At 40.7% G+C, this 14936-nt stretch overlaps 1 protein-coding gene across 6 annotated transcripts in view; it reads left to right on the top strand.

The window, feature by feature from the left end:
• The window catches only part of LOC131065276 (uncharacterized), a 263489-nt gene that overhangs the window by 233766 nt on the left and 14787 nt on the right, over positions 1–14936 (top strand). For all 6 annotated transcript variants that reach the window (XR_009111403.2, XR_009111404.2, XR_009111398.2 and 3 more), the window contains one exon: positions 1844–1900. Coding sequence is in view for 3 of the 6 variants with exons in the window: in XM_057999751.2 (XP_057855734.1) it covers positions 1844–1900 (57 nt within the window). In the remaining 3 variants the exon portion in view is untranslated. The remainder of the gene's footprint in view (positions 1–1843; positions 1901–14936) is intronic.

Below are 14936 nucleotides of genomic sequence, written 5' to 3'. Positions count from 1 at the left end.
AAAATTTCTCACTCGTAGTCTAGAGGAAAAAACCCGATTTTGGAGGAGGCCAAGCAAACCAACTCAGAATGCGATAAAATTTGAAACGTGGATCAAGGATGAACCGAAGATTAGTCCAGTTCAGAAAGGAGCAAAAATTTTGTCTCGAAAAGTGTACCTTAAGAGTAAAATCTCCAACTTGCAGTGAGTGCTCTGAAACCTGAAATTGCACAGAAAGCTAGGAAAATGAAGGCCAAAACTCACCAATACTTGGACAACAATGGAAAAGACAATCCCCGATGATTTGACACTAACAAATGTGAGTTTTGCTTCTCGTAAAACGTTCCTTAGAGACAAAAATGACACATTTTGAGCAAAAAATTGTATGAGTTGTCACATTTTTGAAAATTCAAACATGAGGATAATAGAGTGCTGTGGGAGAATAGAGAAACTTGATGGAAACTTGTGAACCAGCATACAACATAATTTTGACTTGGAAAACCCCATGGAGGGAAAAGACAGCTGGTAATGGCAAATGCCCAGCTACATATTGATTATTATTATTAACATGAGTAGAATGAGGGGTCACAACCAATTGTTGGTCCAACTGCACACTGTGAAGCATGTGGAGTCTTCATTCGCTGAATTCTCCATTCTCTTACATATACAATTCTTGAAATTCACTGAATCCTACCACTAGATTTGTGATGCCATCTTATTGATTTTTGGAACCTTTCCCATGCATCAGAAGTTACCTATTTAGAATTGGAAGCACCAAAAGTCAGTAGGATCTGTTTCAGATTCTAGGTTCTGTGTTGTGCTGAAACCACTGCTTCTTGTCAAAAGTGTTTTAAATTGATGCCATGATGGTTTCATTTCTGCTGCAGCAGTTTTGTAACCGCCTCGTCTTAAAATGGCAGTTTTGTCCTGTTTACAAAACTAATTGTTTTCTGGAGTTTCCAACTTCTAGATTTCATTCAACTGATGAAGATGATTGACTGTTTGGATTCATATTGATTAAGTATTCTGATGAATTGTTTTTTTCTCATCTATAACAATAATTGTCAAAAGCTGTATGTGATGTAAGATGGTCACGTGAAACTTCTTTTGGTTTGTGTATTGAGGATTTTGAATAGGGTAAATGCAGGCAAATATGATCAACCATAAGGACTTGTTAGTGTAACTTTTTGGTGAATTACAGTATTTTTTTCTGGTTCCTTGTTTCTGTTTTGTTTCCTGCTGTTCTGCTGATGGTTGGCTGCTGGTTCGCTGTTGCTTTCTTTTAAGGCAGCATATTGTTGTATAGGGTTTCAGGGACCCTTTCAAAATGTTGTTTTAATCAATTTTTTTTTGGTGAAATGGACACTGTAAATGTTCATAAGATGATTAAGGAACATCAAATTGGAGCAAGTTTTCTTTGTCATAACAACAATGCAAGGAAAATGAAAAATCTTATGGTACCCAAATAGAACAGTCTTATCCCTTAGAAGCAAAAATCAATTTCATGTCTCTTCAGGTGTGCGATTAATCATACCATAAAATGTATTTTACAGCATGTTATAGTTTTTGCACGAGTTTATTGCAGTTTATCTTATATGTCCTTTCATTCAACAGGGTTTCCTTTAAATTACTAGTTTTTTAATTCATTAAAACTCAATAAAATATTCAAGAATGATATGAAAAATTATATCCCAGTGATCTTGCTTTTTTTATTTAAAATGGTCAATATCAAGAGAATTTTTTAAATTTGATTGATAGATGTATTTATTTTCTTTTTACTTCGAAAACTGTTTGTACAGAACTTTAGATCATAAATATCTGGTTATAAAAACTAATTAATTTTCATGTTGATCATTCTTGGCAGAAATTTGCAGCGTATGATTTGCAAGGAAAATGTGTTGCTGGAGATATTGATGCAAAGGTATAATTAATTTTTGAATGAATTCTTTTTTTAAGAGGAAAGTTTAAGACAGATACAAACACTTTTACCATTATCATTTAATCCCTATTGTATTCAATCAATAATAAATGCTATGAAGTATGAATAAACCTACGTTGAAAGAACAATTCTTTGCTAGAGAAACAAATCTAAGATTATTGAACACGACAACAATCTTATAGGGTACGTTTTTTTTCCTTTGATCTTGAAGTCACAAAGTTGCTCTCACCACAACATTTCGCTCAACTACAATGAGAAAATCTGTATAGAATTCTACTTGCATTTATAGATGTTTAACTGCACCAATGGATCTCTTTCCAAAGTTGCTAAGTGGATGATGCTTGAGTAGAAAGTATTTGTGAGAAGACACAAAAAAGGCTGCAAAGTATTTGTGCTGTAAAAATTAGAAAAGACGAGTTGGCACCCTAAATCCTCTGGGCATCTCTTTCCATATACTTGTAGAGAAGAGGACAACATTATAACCTTCTAGCAAGAAGGCTTTATTTGTAGAATGGAGTGAGAGTTCAAAGGTTTACAGTGTCTACATTCTAGAGCTAAGGAAAGTTGTAGTCAGTAGGGATGTCAAGTTTGAGGAAGACTTTGCATCCAAAAAATCTCAAGAATTCATTCCAGTAACAGAGGATGAGCAGGAAGCTCTGAAGGTTGGATCTCCAAAGATTCTAGTTGTTTCTAGTTTAGGACAACGGCCTTTAAGTGAGGGAGGAGAAACTTCAGCCCCTTCTTCTTCTTCTTCTTCTGTTAGGAGACCTTGATGGTTTGAGCAAACATTGAGGGATAAATACAGGCATGTTGAGGCTCCTAGGAGCACATTCAGGGAGAGCAGGCCTCTGAAGAAGTTTCCAAACTAGATAGCATTGATGAGTAACATCATTGTGTCTTCTAGCCTCCAAGAAGCAGTGGATTGGCAACAAGCTGATATTCTGACCAAGCTCTTACCCCATGTCCCCATGCGGCTGCTTAAGTGCAATTTCTGCTTAAAATTAAGCAGCCAGAGTGTTCCCATACAAATTTTTAATTAAGAGGAAAGGATAAATTGGAATCTTTTCCTATTTAAGTGGAGCAGCAGCTGCTTAAAACTTAAAAATAAGCTTTGAAAAAAAGGGGGGGCTGGAAATAAGCAGCAACTGCTTATTGAGAAGATTGACACGTGGCTCTCCAAAACAATTTCTCTCTTTTTATTTGTTTCCAATTTTTTCTCCACAATTTATGTGACCAATTAGAATTAAATATTTCTTTTAATAATGCAATTTAAGATGACTGCTTATTTTATAAGCAGCAAAATTTTACATTCATGGGGCCACTAGCTCCACAAATTAATGCTAAAAAAATTGAGCAGCGGCTGCTAGCCAAAATAAGCTAAGCAGCTGCATGGGGACCTGCCCTTAGAAAAAAAGAAGTTTTAAGCATGTGTAATGGACACCCTTGATTTTTTGAAAATATGTGTTTGCAAATGTCAACCAAACAGGTAGTTCGTTAATTGTTGAATTTTGTATTTTACTCAAGATGAATGTTTACCTCACTGGGTAAACAGGAAGAATACAGAAACTGAACAGCAATGCACAATGCAATTACAAAGGAAGTACCAGAATAAGCTTTCCATTAATGTCAAAAGATGTTCATATTATAATCTGTCGTCCACCTTACATGTCCTCCAACACCCGGAGGTGGTACAATATATGACAGCCGAAGGGGTGCGACACAACCGTCGCGACTCCAACTACCTACCCGTCGGCTAACTAACTGACCGCCGTAACTCATTATTACCGACGACAACATAAACATAATATACCAACATTAACATAATGATTATTCCCGTCAACATCATCCCCCCCAAGAAAAGAAGTCGACTCCGACGACTTAATACAAAATAGAGATGAACGGCAGGAACTACTGACGCCAGTCGGGCCCGGATCTTATACACTTGCTGCGTCCTCGCCTGAAAACCCTTTTCTTGTACCATCTGATGCTCAAGTGCGGATTTCACCAATATTGCTTCCTTTGCCATCACAGTCCTCCTGTGCTTAACCCAAACTTGTCTGCAAAACACGTTTTTCAGTCTCAGCTTCCACCAACTGCTACTCAATTGATACTATCTCCCTAGCCAATTTGTCCTCGATAGCCACCCGTGCTGCTCTCTCGGCATCCAACTCCTGGGTATGCTGAACTAAGTCTCACGCGACTATTGCCTCCAACCTGGTGGTCAGCTCCTCCCGAGCCCTCTGTGCATCCACCAAGGCAACCTCACGTCCAGCCGAGACATACTCCGAGTTCCTCAAAGCGTACCAGTCATGCTTGGAGGTGGCCACAATCCATTGGCACAAATGCTAGGAGACACCTCAATTCCTCCATCACACTCCCCAAAGGCTAAAAACTGAACTAAATAACTCCCTGGTGTCATACAACTGTGCGGACCTGCAATGCCTTCCCTCAAACTCTGTTTGTTCCCAACCTCCAAATCCGTCTCCCTCTACGGCTTATGGCTTCCCCGCCAATGCTTAGCTGCAGGCTTCTTTCTCACAAGACGGACAACCACAACACTTCCTGTGGTCTTCTGTAGCTCAAAATAAACTGGGGGTCAAGGGGCAACGCCCCCAGCGGGGTCGAGGGGCAGCACCCCTCGCGGGGTCTGGGGCAGCGCCCCCGCCGCCAAGACCAATTTACAACCTTCAGAACCCCACGAAAGTCCATGGTGCGCATCATTTCTGTGATATTTTATGATGTCAAAACCCTTCTTTTCCACTCCGAATTTCCAGTGTCCTGGCTTCAAACTCCAACGAATCATTTTAAATCTGGTCGTCGTCTTTTTTTTTTTTTTTTTTTTGCAGCATACAACCTCTTTGTACGGTCAACAACAGCATTGGCACCTCCAATCGTGCGGCTGCTTGGTCTACCTGTGGCGGTCGTTTTGCCCTTACGTGGCTGTGTGGCTCTTTTTTTTCTTTTTCCTTTTGCGGCTGCTGCGCCTAACCCTTGCTGTGCGTGTTGATCGGGCCGTGCGGTGCGTCTTCCTCCTCCTTTATCCCTTGCTGTGCGGCGGTGTTCGGTGTTGTGCTGTGGTCGGGCTGTGCGGCGTGCGGTGTCTTTCTTGTTGCGCGGGGTTGTGCGGCGTCTTATCCTTGCGCGGCGGTGTCTTCTTTCTATCCTCAGTGTGCAGCGTTTTATCCTTGCGCGGCCTTCGGTGGTTCCACCGCACGGTGGTGTCACCGCACGGTGGTGATTCCACCGCACGGTGGTGTCACCGTTGGTGGTTTCACCGTATGGTGGCTCCACCGCACGGTGGTTCCATCGTACGGTGATGCCACCTTCGGTGAGCCCACCGTACGGTGGCCTTTTTCTCTCTTTCTTTTTTTTTTTTTTTTTTTTGGTACTTTTACTTGTTTTGTTTTTTTATATATATATATTTTTTTCCTCCAACCGTACGGCCCCGTACGGTGGCGTTTTTTTCACTTTTTTTTTTTTGGTGTCCCTTACGATCGCTGTCGTACGATCGTGTGATTTTTTTTCTCTTTTTTTTTTTTTTTTTGGTAAGTTGTCTAAAGAGTCTTCGGCTCGGGTCCCCTGTCTCTGGGATCGCCCTTCATCCTTCTCGGTTTTCCTCGCCCAAAAGTCTCCTGCTTTTGTCCTGTGCCTCTCAAGTCGCTTGCCCGGCCTCTTAGGTCCCCTTCCATCCTCTTCGGTCCCCCTTCGGGCTCTCGGGTGTCCGTCCGGCCTCTTAGGTCCAATTCCATCCTCTTGGGTCCCCCTTCGGGCTCTCGGGTGTCCGTCCGGCCTCTCGGGTCCCCTGCGCGCTTCGCGTGATAGGGTTTCAATTTAAACCTATTGGTGGCAAGTTTATTTTCCATGGCCATCCGAAGACCTGGAACCACAAATTCTATAGGGACCACGGTCTCCTTCCCGTACATAAGAAGAAGAAGGATAATAAAGATTTTGAAGGCTGCGGCCTTCAACACAGGGTTCCAATCGTTGCCGACACTCTTCGGATTATTTACGTCGCCAGGGTTTGGGGCGTCTCCCTTCCAATATTCTCTGTATTCTGGAGGATATTGATCTGGCTCCTCTCCTTCGACGCTTAATACGTTACAGGAGGGTGAGAACATCTCATAGTCCTCCTGCTGCCAATGGAACAATCCATTTAGTGAATCTGTGTCATCCTCCGAACAGCAACCTCCGATTTTTAATATGCCTTCGGCATTTGGGTCCATCCCCTCTCTCCCTTCGTCTCGTGGGTCATTTTCCCTCTCGGATTCAGATCTCGAGGAAGAGGCAAGTTCCTCGCTCACCAACTGCGTCCGGAGATCAATAGTGAATTTCTTGCCTCCGCTCTCCATCGAGAGTGTATTTCGTTTCCAGTTGTGGTTTGCTTTCGCTGCCACCAACCATCCTCTTCCAAGTATGGCGTCATACCCTTTCTGTTTCAATGGAATGACAACGAAGTCGAGTACAAAAGGTTGTGCACCCACGGTGACTTGCTGTGCCATCAACATGCCGAGGGGTTTAATCCCGTGCTGGTCTGCACCTAGCAGATTAAACGTAGGTGGCCAAAGAGTGGGCTTTCCTAGCTTTTTCCATGTGTCCTCCGGAAGGACATTTACTCCGGAACCGCCGTCTATTATAGTATCCGTCAGGATGGTGCCCAGGATGCCCATCTCCACCACGGCTGGGTGTCGGCCATTGTTGATGGTAAGTACAACTGGATTTGTTGCCGAGCTTCCTAGTATGGGAGCGTCCATGTCTCTCGGTTTGGGTTTATCAACCTTTGTGCCCAACAACACTGTCCCCAATTGCGGTATGGTGTGTAGGAGGTCTTCCAGTTTCACAGGTACCTCCATTTGGAGCATCTGTCGTACAATGTTCCTCTCCGCGTCTGTGCAGTAGGGTCCAGATGACTCGTGTGTCTCTCCCCGTTGGGCTTTCATGGCCCTTTCTATTTCCTCCCTTGCCTCCGTCATTCTCTGCTTCTCGGTGCGGGGATGGGGGTATCGGGCTTCCTTTGCCTGCCCTCGGGTAAGAGCAAGGATGGCTTCTTTACCTCGTGTGTTGCCTTCGATATCAATCAGATTGGCCCCTACGCCAGACTTCGGACAATCGGCATCTTCATGGTCACCGGGGCCACACCACCGACATAGCTTTTGAGCAGTGTCATTGTTATTACACTCTCGTGCGTAATGACCCCATTGATTGCAAGCCCTACATTGAATCATCGGGCGTCCCTTCGCGTCGTATTGGACCCTGTTTCTGGTGGAATTATTATTATTCCCCCGTCCGCCTCGTTGGTTTCCTCGGTAGCCTCCGGAAGATGCATTATTGTTTGAGTCCGATGTGGAGGGCTGCTCATGTGCAAAGAGCACTTGCTGGTTACGTGCCTTCAAATTGTATGGGCATTCCTTCGTAGAATGTCCCATGATCTGGCAGATGTCACAGAATGCCTTCTTGGGACAGACACCCTTTGTGTGGCCGCTCTCCTTACAATCCCTGCACCACAGTTCATCATCCTTGCTTGTGGTCCCCTTCATTGTCTTAAACTCTTTTAACATCCGTTCCATATCCTTCTGAAGGGCCGTGACTTTCTTCTTCGGCTTCTCATCACTGCTACTCTCTTCTTCTGACGTATCATCTTCAGAGGATGACGAAGATCTAGTCTTCTTCTTTTTGGCCGTCTTATTTTCACTTTCCAAGTCCATGGCCCGGTTGTATGCATCATCGTAGGATGTCGGAGGCACAATTTTCATCTTTCGTCGTAGCTTAGGGTTCAGACCCTCGACAAACCACCGCTTCTTTAAGCCATCAGCCGGTTGGCTTTCCATCTTTCCAACTAATTCCTTTAGCCGGCGGCCATATGCCCGTACGGTCTCCTTCTTTCCTTGCTTTGTTCTATGTCCCACGTAGTTACCCCGGTTTTATCCAAGTCTGAATACCAGTCAATAGCCACTCCTCTCAGTGTGGCGGGGAACTGCTTCATCCATTCATCCTGGTCAGTCACCCCGTTGGCTGTCCAGATGGTTTCGCAGGTACGACAATGCCGTGCGAGATCATCTTTGCTATCCTCGTTGAATTTGGGCAACTTCTGTTTGGTCGCCATTGATGGAAGTCGTCCACTTGGAGGTGGCTGTGGCCGTGTCTGCCCTCCGGCGCTGCTCCCTCCGATGCCACTGATGTCTCTTGTGGTGGTGACCAAAGGTACGGTGTTCTGCCTTGTACCTACCGTGCGGTTAGCTTCCCCTTCGCCGTCACCCGTGCCCGGCTCCCTTCGGTGATCCTCCCTTTGTGGCGTGAGAGCGAATACCGTGCGATTAGCTTCCCCTTCGCCGTCACCCATGCCCGGCTCCCTTCGGTGATCCTCCCTTTGTGGCGTGAGAGATAAGTTTTTGAACCGATCTCGAGTCTCTTCAACTAGTTCTCTCCGTAACCTAGTTTCCTCCAGAAACTCTTCGAGGCTTCTCGCTCTACAGTAGTCTGGCGACGCGTAGAAATTCCCCTCGGCTTCTGCACCTTCCGTGACACCTCCTTGGTTCCCTTCGGGCAACCCTTCGGCAGGTCGTCCTTCGGCAAGTTGCCTCAGCCTCCGTCTACGTTCTACACGTTGTTCCAGAATCAAAGCCTTCTGCGCAACCTCCCACTTGTCGGTTTCTAATTTCTTATTTCTGTCTTTATTCAATAAATTGGGCATTAATTGTGGTACAATTTCATGTTTCACAACACCTAAACCAAAACACAACACGTCTTTATTAATTCATTCTTTTGTATACAATCAACATAATTCTTCCGCTTCTAACAGTGTTCTTTATTTCTCTCCCTTCACAATTTAAGGATTATTTGTCCTTCGTCGGTCTTCCCTACGTCCGTCATCCTGGCGCTCATGAAATTCTCGTAAGATTTGCTGTCGTCGGTTCTCACGGTAGGTGTCTTCTCTGCGGTTTTGAAGAGCCAAAAATGCTTGAGCCAGAAGGTTAGGCAAACTGCTCATTAACCGATTCACCGCCGGGCTTACACCAAGCGCGCTCCACACAGCATCCTCTGGAACAGCCTCAATGGTGGCTTCCCTCCGTACGTGTGTTTCGATGGCCGCTTGAAGGATGCAAGAGAAATCTTTTGTGAGTGCTCGTTCTCCTTCGAACAATTCTTGGTGATCCTCGTCAGGGTTACTGCTCGTCCCCTCGGGCAATGGTTGTCCCATTATCCCTATGCCATGTAGTATATTCCCGTCCCTCCCAAAATAATTTCGGCAACGGCGCCAAATGTTTACCTCACTGGGTAAACAGGAAGAATACAGAAACTGAACAGCAATGCACAATGCAATTACAAAGGAAGTACCAGAATAAGCTTTCCATTAATGTCAAAAGATGTTCATATTATAATCTGTCATCCACCTTACATGTCCTCCAACACCCGGAGGTGGTACAATATATGACAGCCGAAGGGGTGCGACACAACCGTCGCGACTCCAACTACCTACCCGTCAGCTAACTAACTGACCGCCGTAACTCATTATTACCGACGACAACATAAACATAATATACCAACATAACATAATGATTATTCCCGTCAACAATGAAGAGCATACACAAGAATAGTATATTTGCAACATAATGTATGAACAATGAACTGATAACAACTACTCTTCATTCAACCATTATCAAAACTCATTCAAGATATTACAAATCTGAATTAAACATCATTGCAGACCTGGGAAAATGGAGTTCTGATTGTGATTATACAACAGCAACTCTGCTACAGCAGCCTGTGCGTACAAGAAGGGATACAATCGACAAACCCAGCACTCAATGCTCAGAAAATAAGGCATAGAAGTCTGCTACAGAAAACTGTGTAAAGATAAACAGGAATGAACCACTTAATAAAGATAAACTGCTTCTCCAATAACAACCACATGGTAGAGGGGAGGGCCACTGCCTGTCTAAGGGGCGATTTGGCTTAATAAATTTAGTTCATATCCAAATCTCACAAGAAATAGCTCTAAGAAATGCACCCAGCTAAGAGGAATGCAAGGGCAAAGTACCCAGAAGCGACTTTAAACCTCTCAATGATATGAACCAAAACGTGCGTCAGCCTCCACAAATAATCACTTACAGAATTTCTGGTAATAAGCTCCAGTAAGGCATATGTCTCAGTCACCAGCTCCTTCTATTCCCCAAATCATCCCTTCAACTTGCAATCATATGCTGATAATAAGCCAGAATGTAGTATATAATTATAATGTGCGCAAAGATCATACCAGTCATGCAGGCACCAAACTAAATCTCCAGACTGTATTTTGCAGCAGCGTAGAGATTGTTAGCTATGAGGGTTTTCCTCCTCAAAATCCCTTGAAATGAACTCTCCAAAGAGCTCACAATGTCTCCAAATTCTCTGACAAAAGAACCCAAGGGTTTCTGTCCTAGTGTAGGAAATTGAAAGCCAAAAGCTCCCAAATTCTCCAAGAGGAAAAATAATAAAACCAAGCATGAGAAATGAACTCCACTAAGTTGCTTTTATAACATTTTCAAGAGGCTTCACTCTCTTTACCAATCCATGTGGGATTAAACATTTCTTCATAAATAAGCCTCACATAAGGACATAAAAAACAATGTTGTGCAACTAGGCCAAGGAGTACAATTTACTTAAGTCGTAAAGTGACAATATAATAGAATTAGTAACTAAAAATCAAAATATATTTCTTTTATCTTTGGACTTCTGTCAGTTTGTCTATGATCTCTTTAGTGGAATTTTCTTTGGATCTGGTTTTTGGTGTTTGAGGTTGTCTTCCTTTTCCCCTCTCCACCATTCCCTATTATTACTATTGCAATTATATCTTTCTATGTTAATATAAATATTATAGGCCTTGGCCTTTTGTCTAAAAAAAAACACAATTAAACTTCATCCAACGTCCAAGAATGACATATTTCACTGCTGGGAAAATAGAGGCGGACTCACTGCTAAAAATAGACACCTGCTAAAATAGTAACTGCTAAAAATAGTGAGTGTGTCCAAACGCCAAACTGGCCCAATATGGGATGCACTAAAACTTACTATAAATAGTAAGTGCTAAAAATGGCCACTGCTAAAAATAGAAAGTCTTGGACAAGCTGTCCGAAATCATTCCAAAAGGTGTTGTTCATCTCCATTAATGTATCTAAACTCACTGGTGCATCAGAAAACCCCCCCAGTGCTGACACCAACTGCACTGCGAGAGAACCCTGAAAAAATGGGGACATTACAGCATGCAGAGACAAACCTAGATTGGTGCATAATTCCTTCCTTGCTAATAGCTAGTGTTGAGTTTTTAGCTTAGTTCAGAACTTTTGTACAGGTTTATTGTGAATGCACAGTAGTTCAAGTTATGTCTTTGTTGTAATTCACATTAGTGATTCAAGTGAAAGCCTTTTATTTAGTTAATTAAGTCTAATAAAGTGTAGATAAGAGCAAATGATTTAAACTTATCTTCCAAGTTATTTCCTATGTAAGATTTTTTATTTTAGGAAAAATGAATTTTTAGCTGAATAGTATAAAGGTAGATGCAAGATAGAAGTTCAATAGTGTAATAATTTTGTGCAGATTTCAAGGTGTAAAATGTCTCATACTTGTGTTCATTTTTGCAGTTCAAATTCCAATGATTTGTGTGATTATTTTAATGTTTATTAAGCATTAGAAAATTAGTTACCGTGATTGGAATTTTAATAAATCAACATCCCAATCTTATTCACAGCCCTACTTAATGTTTAAATATATTATCTTTGTCACTCAAGTATGTCTTAGTCAAAAGAACTTGCCAAGTTAGAATAATCATGTCACAACCAATGAAAGTGAGTCTATAGATAATAGAACATACCACTATCACAACTTAGCACAAAGTTCTGAAATTTGTCACATTCACGATAACACATTCTTCGCATTACACAATACTTCACAATTTTAGTAACTTTTAACAAGATTCATATTTGGTTCATGGATTCCAAGGGTTAACTACATCAGCGTGCATTCTATAAAGGGATTAGGATTTAGTAACCAAAGCTCAATGTGTAACCACATTGTCAAAGATGAACAATAGGGACCTTGACTCCTTGCCTATACATTTTAAACTAGTGATTGCTAGAATAACCATAATATTCAATCTAAGACAGATTTATTAATATAGATTAAAGAGAACTCAAGATCCAACTAAAACTCCAAGGTGGGATATTTGAAAAATAACTCATAGAGAATGATAGTGGCAATAGAGATATAAACAAATATTGAATCCATTTGTACAAGTCAAGAACTCTAGTCTCTTTAGAACTTCTAAACAATCTTTTTCTTCTACAAAAATTCTTTACAAGATTATCTTTTTAAATTAAAGATAAGTCACATGGGATTGCCTCTCAATAGAGCCATTACTTGAAGCTCCCTTTTCTCCTACTCTTGGGGGCATAGAGCATTACAAAGTGTGGTTGTGCAAATTGCTGGGGAAAACTTTGACTATTGTTTCTTTATTGAATCAAAAATTGCTAAAAGTCATATTGGAGCAATTGGAACTAGAAGACATATAGGTAGAGGGGAGAGATTGGGTGAAAGGTGGGCCTGTCTGTGGGGAATAGGAATGGGTTTCATCCTACTCTATAACTGACAAGTTGCCTTGGCATTTTTAGTTGTCTCTTTCAAGACAACACAAAACATAATAATATGTTAGGATAAACCTCTCTTGAAATGATGAGGGGAATCTCTCTAAGATCTAAATTAAACCCAAATTGTAAGTTAAACCGACCCTTGACACCAATCTATAAACAATTGTAAAAATATCAACACCATACAATATCATCTTTAGGTTTTGCATTACAGAAATGACTACTTGCCTATGTTTTTGCCTCAGGTACTAGACCAACAACAATGTATCCCACAATTGAGATTTTATGAATGAAGCACTTATTTAACACAACATCAACACCTTCCTACTATATAAAACAAAGACCGACAATTTATTCTGTAGACTATTTGGAAGTAATAGCACATAGATGACATTTGATTTTACGAATTAAATAATTAAGTTACATACAAGGCCACAATGTAGATAGAAAAATAACTTCACAACAAAGCTTGATGGTAAAATCAATTTTCAATTCAACTAATGGAATTACAAACATAGGTTGAAATTTTAATGACACTTATAGTAGCATAAGCATGGCATGAACCATCATTAAGAATGTCTCATGTTTAAAGTACTTATTTGTAGATTACAGTATGCCCAATTTTAGAATTTGGGATAATAATTAATTTATTCTCAAAATTTATTGTTATAAAATACAAACACTTTAAAGTTTATGAAAAGTAGGAAAGAAAGCACTTTAAAGAAAAACCTAATCTTAAAGAAATAATAATTTAAAACTAACATAAAACAACCTAAAAACAGGCTTACACTCTCCATCTAGTAATAGAACCTCTGGAAATAACAATTTCTATAAATAGCCATGGCTAAAAATAGCAAGTTGACATGAGCACCCTGCATGAATCTGAAACGACTTTCTTCTTTGAAACTTGACTAACAAATCTCTAAAAATAGCAACTTTCAAAAAAAAATAGTTGCTAAAAATATAAAGTTGGATTAACCCCTCTATGATTATTTGTAAAAGCTTTTCCTTAAAATAGCAGTTTTTAAGGATAGATTTTTCATTTTGAACCTGTGTTACCCCAAGTTTTGGGGGCAGGGATGTTAGGGGATGGGGACGATAGGGAGGCCATTTTTTAGGGGACGACTACTAAAAAAAGAGGGAAAATTTAAAAAATATAGAATATTTCAAATATTCATATAATAGCATTGGTAAGGCAAACATCATATACATCATAGAACCTTAACACACAATGTTAGAGTTCAATCAAGATTTTCATTTCATAGAAAGTGGCAAACAAATCAAGTTTTAACAAACTTTAATTTCATTCATTGACAATGTGCATTGATCATGTTTACCCACCTAAACTAGGGATCTTTGAGAATTTGGGGTTGACTTGTAGGTTTGTTATCCTCCCCTTTTTGGTTTAAGGGCATGTGGAAAGATGGTTGTAGGTGAAGTTGAGGTTTGTTAAGAAATTAAATTTATATCAGACTGATGCAATTCGTTCAATGTGCAGATTTCCCTTTCAATTCAGAGTATTCAGAATTTAATCCTTCCAAAACATGAATGTCAACAATGATAATGTATCAAGGGCAGTGCAGGGGTTTTCTTCAAGTCTGAAATTTGTTGATCAAGGGAGAGAGAGCATTTATTGATTTCTATATCCTTCTCTCTTGAAATCGGCGAATATATATATATATATATATATATGTTTAGTGGGACATGTTATGAGGGGACATGTCTCCACAATGTGGAGGCATGTCCACTCATAACGTGTCCCTTACATACCAAGGGATGCGAACTTTATTTATGTTAGTTAACTTAACTCTTAACCAATTAAAGTCGTCGATCTGTGCAAAACACATTATCAAGTTCGATTTATCAAATACGAATATATAAGTTCGATCTAATGAATATGATCATGTAAACTTTGATCTTGTTATATACAATGATGCCTTAATGATCATTACATGATACAAGGCAAGAGAAGAATAAAATCTGATCACTCATAGATTAATGTAGAGTTTCGATCAGACATAAGGATGATGGCTTGCAAAGTATTCAAAGTGATTATTCTTATAAACACAAGGAAGGAGTATGTGTGTATGTATGCCAGTGGACTGACATACATACATACATGCTTATATGTATAATCAGTATTAATGGTCACCCTTATATCTGACCGAAGCTACTATGCATCAACACTCCCTCTTAGCTAGGGAAGATAATCAAGTATGAAGATATCACCGAACTCGTGATATTGGAGGATGGTTTAAGAACATCAAGTCACATGGCATTCTCCACATAAACATCCAGGTTATGGTATGTGCACTGACATCACGTCTCATGATGTCTACCATAACAAGTCATGGCATTTCCATGGATATCACGTCACATAATACCCACCATGATCATCTCAT

Source organism: Cryptomeria japonica, chromosome 1 (assembly GCF_030272615.1).
Source record: "Cryptomeria japonica chromosome 1, Sugi_1.0, whole genome shotgun sequence".
Lineage (NCBI taxonomy): Eukaryota > Viridiplantae > Streptophyta > Pinopsida > Cupressales > Cupressaceae > Cryptomeria > Cryptomeria japonica.
Note: the sequence above shows the minus strand (reverse complement) of the source record. Positions and strands in the feature narration are given on the sequence as shown.